Source organism: Epinephelus moara, chromosome 19 (assembly GCF_006386435.1).
Source record: "Epinephelus moara isolate mb chromosome 19, YSFRI_EMoa_1.0, whole genome shotgun sequence".
Taxonomy (NCBI): domain Eukaryota; kingdom Metazoa; phylum Chordata; class Actinopteri; order Perciformes; family Serranidae; genus Epinephelus; species Epinephelus moara.
The window spans coordinates 37001395-37009398 of NC_065524.1; the positions used below are offsets into that span (position 1 = coordinate 37001395).

At 43.8% G+C, this 8004-nt stretch overlaps 1 protein-coding gene across 1 annotated transcript in view; it reads right to left on the minus strand.

Annotated features, from left to right (window-relative positions):
* Positions 1–8004, minus strand: part of atrnl1a (attractin-like 1a) — a 428607-nt gene that overhangs the window by 294714 nt on the left and 125889 nt on the right. The window contains exons 17-18 of the mRNA XM_050071268.1: positions 4243–4456; positions 3508–3699 (exon numbers count right to left, since the gene is read on the minus strand). Of these exons, the coding sequence (XP_049927225.1) occupies positions 3508–3699; positions 4243–4456 (406 nt within the window). The remainder of the gene's footprint in view (positions 1–3507; positions 3700–4242; positions 4457–8004) is intronic.

Here is an 8004-nt window from a genome sequence, read left to right on the forward strand (position 1 = left end):
CACAAAGCTCACATCATCTCAAACATGACAATGAGTTCACTGTACTCCAATGGCCTCCACAGTCACCAGATCTCAGTCCAATAGAGCACCTTTGGGATGTGCTGGAACGGGAGATTCTCATCATGGATCAACTGTGTGATGTCATCATGTCAATATGGACCAAAATCTCTGAGAAATGTTTCCAGCACCTTGTTGAATCTATGAAACCAAGAACTAACACTGGACTTACAGTCAACACGCGAAAATAAAAGGAAGAATCCAACAAGACGCCCATGGCCCATCCAAGGTGGATACTTGTTAAGATGTCGGCCATAAGAACCTCTTAAGCTGTGGTCTCTGTGTCATCTGAGGTCAAAAATAACAAATTGTCTTTTTAACCAATATTCACCATGTTGTTTTCCAGGTGACACATTTGTAAACCCAGACAGGTGAATACATAAACATATTATAAGATAAATGCCTTCAGCTGCTACAGAAATGCTATTCTGACAGGAAACTATTCAGCAGTAAGGTGAGTAATCCCTCCATGTTGAATATTATAAATCATCATTAACTGCATATCTGAAAGGTTGCAGCCAGGCTCGGCAGGTTTGCCATTTCATTTTGTCTGTTTTCATGATCACTTGTTGCTCACACATTCATGTTCACAATCAGACGCACGTGGAGAAGCACTGGTGAAAGTGAAAAACCTCCCGCATCCCCAGGGGGGGGTGTTAATATGAGAGGAATGTTAAGAGACAGCAGCGAGGACTTCATATTGAGTCAGCCGTGTGTCATGGTAGATGATTGATTTTCTGCCCTGTAGCTACAGGAGAGGTGGCACTGCCTCAGTGTCAGAGTGTGTGTTTGTGTCAGTGTGTGTGTGAGAGAGAGGCACAGACCTGCCTGCTGATAAGACGGGGATCAATAGGAGTCTATAATGACTCCATGTTCACACAACGTACTCTAGTCCCAACATCCAAAGTGTGAGCAGAGTCCTCTGCACCTCCTCATCCATCTATATTTATGTCTCTGTGTCTGAGCTTGTTGACACACGTATTTTGACCTCTATGCTGTTTCATCCAACTGTATATGTCGTGTCGTTATATAATATGGTATATTCAAGTGATACAATGCATTTTTCCTCTCATCCCAATATTTCTATTTTGGTATTTAGCCTAACAACAGTACTTTGGTTTGATTAGAGGCAAACAGCACATTGCAAATAATCTCCAGACTTCCAGTAACAAAGTTAGTTGATTTGCCTGACCTTTACGAAAAAGACAAAGATCACACCTCTGCCAGCAGCTGATACAGTGCTTTAATCTTCAGTCAGTCTCAAATAAGGCAAGTAGGGCCGCCCTGTTATAGACACTATAACAGAAAAGTTCAGATAGTGTCTGACTACTTGTGGTTTCAATTAGAGCAGTGCATCATGTTACTATAAATGACTGTTCTGCACATACTAAAAGGTGAATCCAGAAAGTAAACAATTATATTCCATTATATTGCGGTTACTGTGACAGATATTGCGGTTGCAACATGAGTTGGCAATTTTAGAGAGAATGGAAAATGATGTACTTCATTTTAACTGAGAAAAAAAAATAGATCCATCCATCAGTCCATCCATTTTCAACTGCTTATCCGAAGCTGGGTCGCAGGGGCAGCAGGCCAAACAAAGCACCCCACACGTCCCTCTCCCCAACAACGCTTTCCAGCTCCTCCTGGGGGACCCCAAGGTGTTCCCAGGCTAGACAAAATATATAATCCCTTCAGTGTGTTCTGGGTCTACCCCGGGGCCTCCTACCAGTTGAACGTGCCCAGAACACCTCTAACAGGAGGCCCCCAGGAGGATCCTGATCAGATACTCGAACCACCTCAACTGACCCTTTTCGATGTGAAGGAGCAGCAGCTCTACTCCGAGCTCCCTCCAGATGTCTGAGCTCCTTACCCTTTCTCTAACACTGAGTTCAGCCACCCTTCTGAGAAAACTCATTTCGGCTGCTTGTATCCACGACCTCATCCTTTATGATCATAGTTGAGGGTTGGGGCGTAGATGGACCAGTAAATCAAAAGCTTTGCCTTCCAGCTCAGCTCTTTCTTCACCACGACGGTCTGGCATAGTGCCCACATCACTGCATATGCCGCGCCAAACTGCCGATCCATCTCATGTTCCATTATAAAAATGGAGCATGAGATGGATCGGTGTATCATCAGAAAAATGATTTTTTTCTGGGGTCTGTAAGCCTGGTAAGAAGCATCCAGATGACGTGAAGTCAGCATTCTGTTTCGCTCTCTGTATCAGGCTGGAAGTGATGAAGCCCAGAACATTCTCCAGAAATTAAAATCCAATCTGGGTCAATCAGAGATCCACCCTATGGTTGACAATGTAAGCAGCCAATCAGGGACTGATGACGTAAAATGCAGGCCGCAGCTTGCAGAACAGTAATGGCGGCTTCCGAAGCAACAAGCACTTACTCTAACGCTAATAATCATAAGTGCTATACCGTAGGCAATTGGACTTGCTTGAGTTCCTTGGTGCATTGACCATCTGTCTTCTAAAACAGATGGTTTAAAGAGGTAAGAAAGCAGCCATCTACGTCAAACTGGAATAACCATTGTAAAACAGAGGAGGTGGCCTACAACACCACTTATCACCGACCTATGATGCAGGCTTGGGATCCCTCTCCAGACGACTTAACACCCATTCACACCTGGATCCATCTAACCTTAATGACACACATGATGGCCGGCTGGGTCAACAACTCACATGAGACCTCAACGACTCTGAGAGAGTTTAGAGCCTGCGACTCAGCACCAGTCTCTTAGAACTGAAGAAGCCTCTTGGATGAGAGGTGAAACGTCTTCAAGAAACTCACGGTATAGTATAGATTACCATGACCTGGATGACTGAGAATCTTCACTGACATCTAACGCTAGTAGAGTAAACACAGCAGTAAGTTAAGGTATTGCAGAAGTAGAGTCAATGACAACGATTAAACAAGAACAAGAGCATGCACTCGAAGAGTTTCTGGGAGGAAAACACGTTTGCTCCGTTCTTCCGACTGGATTTGGCAAAAGCTTGATGTATCAACTGGCTCCACTGGTGATGAAGATGTTCCTCTGTGTTTTGTTACGTTGATTGACTGAAGGAGTTTGTCTGTCATGGCGAGCACTCCTGCCCACTGAAAGTATTTGGGGTGGCGCAGAGTCCAGACTGATACGGAGAGCGAAACAGAATGTTGACCTCATGTCATCGGGGTTGGTCTTACCAAGCTAGGAGTCTGTACCAACAAGCATATTCCCTTAAATCTGAAATCTAATTTATAGGCACAGGCATCTCCGTAGCAACACAATGCCTCGAGTATGTTGTGACACATTTTACCAGTATCAGAAAAAGCAGCTCCCACAATTTGGATTTTGTATTTGGCCATATTGCGAATCGAATTTTGATAATATTTCGATGAACTGTGCAGCCCTAATCTTAACCAACACCCCATCCCCCTGTTTAATGTCTCCCTGTCTCACCTGCACAGTCCTGTGTCTGCCACTCCAGACACTGTCCGTAGGGGAAGGAGATGACATAGGCCGAGGAGTCGACGCAGCGCTGGGTGCTGCTGCACCACATGCACTCCATGGCCTGGCTGGTGCAGTTGGCACAGCTGGTGCGCAGAGAGCAGGGCGTCCTGCAGGGACGAGCACTCTGACTCTGTGGACTCCCTGAGAAATGGGACAAAGAATAAGAGACAGTCAGTGTTTAGATAATAGATACGACATCATGTTATTTACTAAAGAATTAAGTTAAGAGCTCAATAGATCATGAGACAGAGGTTCCCATATGGTTCTATTTCTTTGGGCGTTTTATGTTTTAATTTAGTTGATAACAAAACCGCAATTTAATACAACACAACTAATGCATCACCTGTTTTTTTCTGTTGTTCAGTTCATTAGCTGCATCATGCAGCGGGAGATACATTTAATACAGCTTCCACTTGTTTTCTCACTTCTCAGTTTATTTATTTTAACAACACAGAAACTGTCAGTGTTGTTAAAACATGTGAAGAACCTAATTACTGCAATTCTTCTAAACTGTTTGGTGTGTCTCGTGCTTTGACACTTTTTGCTTCTGCCCAAGGGTTTGTTTAATCACCTGTTAGTTTGTCTGAACTGAAAACAAACTGTAGCCTCCAATCTGACTTTTATCCTGTGCTCTGAACTGTTTCTTCAACCACATCCTCCCCGTCTTTACTCATTCTGTCTCACCAGCAGGTTTTTCACAGATCAGGCCGTCGGTGGTGGCCGTGCACGGGTTGGCTTTCAGACCGGCCACCTGCGTCCGCTCCAGGTAGGCACAGAAGCCTGAGTCGCTGGGCTCTCCAGGTAACCATCGCAGGCTGGTGTTGGTGAAGGGTGACGCGTCCTCCCAGCCCCAGTACGACACGTTGATCTTCCTCAGGCCGACCCAGGGAGATAACGTCTGCAGGGGTGGAGAGAAACAGAAAAAAGAGACATGTTAGAAGAAGATGATATTTTATTTTATTTTCTTCAACATCTCTGAAATCAAGGCCAAGCTTCATTTACAGCTGAATGTAAAGCTGTTAAAGGGTTTGGTTATTGCTGTACTGGTGTTGCCAGTCACAGTATCTATAGAATCTAAGTTAACTTCAAGGCTTTTGGGACTCCCAGTTCCCAAGGAGAGGAGAGATTGTGATGTTTTGTGTAATACAAGTAGAGAGAGGACAGTCCGTCTGAAATTGTTGAGTAGTTGTGGCAGGTTTTCAAACAGCAGCATTTTAGAGGTGAGGTCAACCCGAGAGACACCACAGAAATACAGACACAACAACCGATGTTTAGACCAAATATGGTGGAGCTCACTTTAAACAATCATTAGGGGGCGATCACACAGAAATGAGACGCGGACGTTTCAAAGACGCTTGAAATGCTGTAAGCGCTTATTCAATGCGCGCTAGCTACTGGCGTTTGACGCTCACAAAGTTGAAAATATTTTAACTTTTCAGCGTCTACGCGGATCTAAAAAGACACCGGAAAAACACCCGTCTAAAAAGACGCTTGAACACCGGTCAGACGCGCCGTATCATAGGAAAACAATGGTTTTACTGGCGTTGCGTTTCTAGCATTTCATCTCGGTGTGATCGCTCCCTTACAGTAACAAATACAGAGACATGGGCAAAAATGCAACAATTTAAAGGTCTCCAGTGTAATATTTAGAGGCATCCGTTTGCAGAAATGGTAGTTTAGTTTACAATCACCTGAAAGTAATCATGTTTCCGTTACCCTAGAATGAGACGTTTATCTACATAAGGAGCAGGTCCTCATCCACAGATTATTTCTGTGTGGCCTGACTGTGTCTGTATATATTTACATGTACATATATATGTAGCTCAGTGTTTAAGGCTACTGACTTTGGTGCGAACGACTGGGGATTCGATTCCCGGTCAGGGCGGGGCTAATCTAGTCCGGACCCCTAGGCAAGGTTCTCTCAGGTGAATGAGACTACAAATGCAAGAGTCATACCGGCTCAGACACCTGGGTCAACAAGGTCAGCGTCAGGTGTTGAGGAACCTGGGAAACCTGATGATAAATGGGCTGCAGGAACATAGAATGCAACTATTTAAGTAACCCTAACGAGAGGGTTACGTACAGAGGATGTGGGACAAATGGATGCTTTGAAATCCAAAGAAACAACTCCTAGCCCCAACGGCAACTACTATCACAACTACAGATTGATGAGGTACAACAAAGGAGGTGCCAGGAAAGGGATGTCACCATCATGTCATCATGGGGGGAGGGAGTCAGCCACGGACAAATTCCTAGGCAGGTCCTGAAAAGTCAGCTGAACAGAAAGAACAAGGTCCCAGCCATCATCTGCCAGTCATCAGATACACCTGAGGAGTCTGAGGAAGAGCCGTAGCAACACATCCCTCTGCGTCAAAATCCTTTTAAACTGGAGCTGCAAACATATTTGTTTTCGATTTTGCCTCATCCACAGAGTCACCATGTTGTAACTACAGTAGCCCAGAACAGACAAATCAACCACTGGCTCTAGAGAGGGGCATTCGCTTTTTTGCATTTATACGGCAGCCATCGTCGTTCTCCTGCATGCTGCAACCTCATCATTAGATGCCACTAAATTCTTCACACAGGATATTTAAGCTGAAGATCAGCTAGAGTCGCTAGAGGGAAATTTAAACCAGCAATAAACAAAATTAATCCTGACAAACTTTATTTATTACTTTTGTCTTGCTTTTTTATTTTGTTTGTTCTTTAAGAGACAGACAGGAAAATAATGAGCCCTTGTTGTGTTCAGTTCACATGCAAACAGTGTCCTAGAAACATTGGAAAAAACACATTAGCGAGAACAAAAAACTATGTGTGAGCAAAAAAACCTCTGCATACTATACTAAAACAGCTGAGCTGGAGCTCACACAGCGACTGAGACGCAGCCTCCCTCTCCTGAGAGAAGTCACACGGCTTGTAACTCCGAACAACAAACATAATGTTGTTTTACATGAAAACAGATCCTATATCAAACCTTCTGCAAATTACTGTAACTGTTGTAAAAGCAGAGACTCTTCAGTCTTCAGTTTTAACTCAGGAAAGATTTTCAAACAATGGCTGTAATTAAAGTGTGAAATGTGGCTCAGTGAACATCTGAATTATTTGCTGAGAAAACAAGTGTGATTTGTTTAATAAAGGCTCATAATGATTATGAAGGAGACAAACTATTTCCCCACAGCTGGGATTTATTTACACTGTGTCTGTATTTATGACTTCTCATGCACTCGTACTCAGCAGCTCTGTTGAGAACACTGCAGTCTGGGTGGTATCTGGTAACTGAGTAAAGCCATGCTGATGTGATCTCAAAAAAGTGGAATTACAACACATGAGATTTCGAATCATCGTCACCTAAAAGCATCAAACGCAGGATAAAAAAAATGAATCAGTGTTAATGTCGCTGACGAAAACTATGACGAAAAATTTTCCTCAGCAAACGAGGCGATGAAGAGCTAAAAACAGATTTTGAAAAACTGAGACAAAATGTGTGTGTTTCATCTCTGATGACGAGACGAGACGTGACAAAAATGTCAGTAGCGGACTGTCGGACATTGAAAGCCGAGAATGATTGTGCTTGCAATTATCTTCAAATTCCGCATGAGCAACAGGCTGGTATACGCTAGTAATTAGTCTCCGCCAGGATCTTTCGCTAGCCAGAAAAAATTCTCAGAGGGGAGCAGCATCAGCTGAGTTGTGAGCTGTAATTCAGCAGTAAATAATCAGCCGTGTGTGTCTGACTGTGGACGGTTTTGTAGTTGCAGCGGTGGCTGTTAGCAGTTAGCTCCGCTTGTTAGATGCTGAACAGCAGCAGAGCAAGCAGCCACCGGCCAGCGGACTTCACAGCTTCACCCCATAGGACTCCACTCAGTCCGGTTTGTGGGTTGATGGTGTTTGACAGGCAGGTAGGAGGCTCAGTTATCTGTGAGTGTAGCTGTGCTGTAAGTAAACAGCAGTGTTGGGTAAGGGTTACTTTAAAAGTAATCAAAGTACGTTACTGCGTTACTTTCTAAAAAGTAACCAGATACTTTACTGCATTACTCCCTGAGTAAAGTAACTCAATTACTTTAAAAGTACTTCCAACATTACTCCCTGAGAAAAGTAACTCAAGCACTTTTAAAGTACTTTTGAGTATTCTACATTTCCTATTGGCCAATGGACCACAGGGCGCTAAGCCTACATTTTTTTGTCTCTAAATTAAAGTTATGGACCACTTGCCCTTCACTGAGATCCAGTTCTCCCATCACAGCCGTAACTTTGACCAGTAGAAACACACAACGATCTGCTGCTGTAGACAACTGTATGACAACAACATCCCAGCGTTTTTAATATTTCCTCTAGGGATGTTACCACACAGAGTAAAAGGGGGAAATGATGGTGTGAAACAGCAGAGGCACTTTGTCAACCCGCTGAGTTAACGTTACTGTCATTAGCATCAAGCTAGCAAACAAT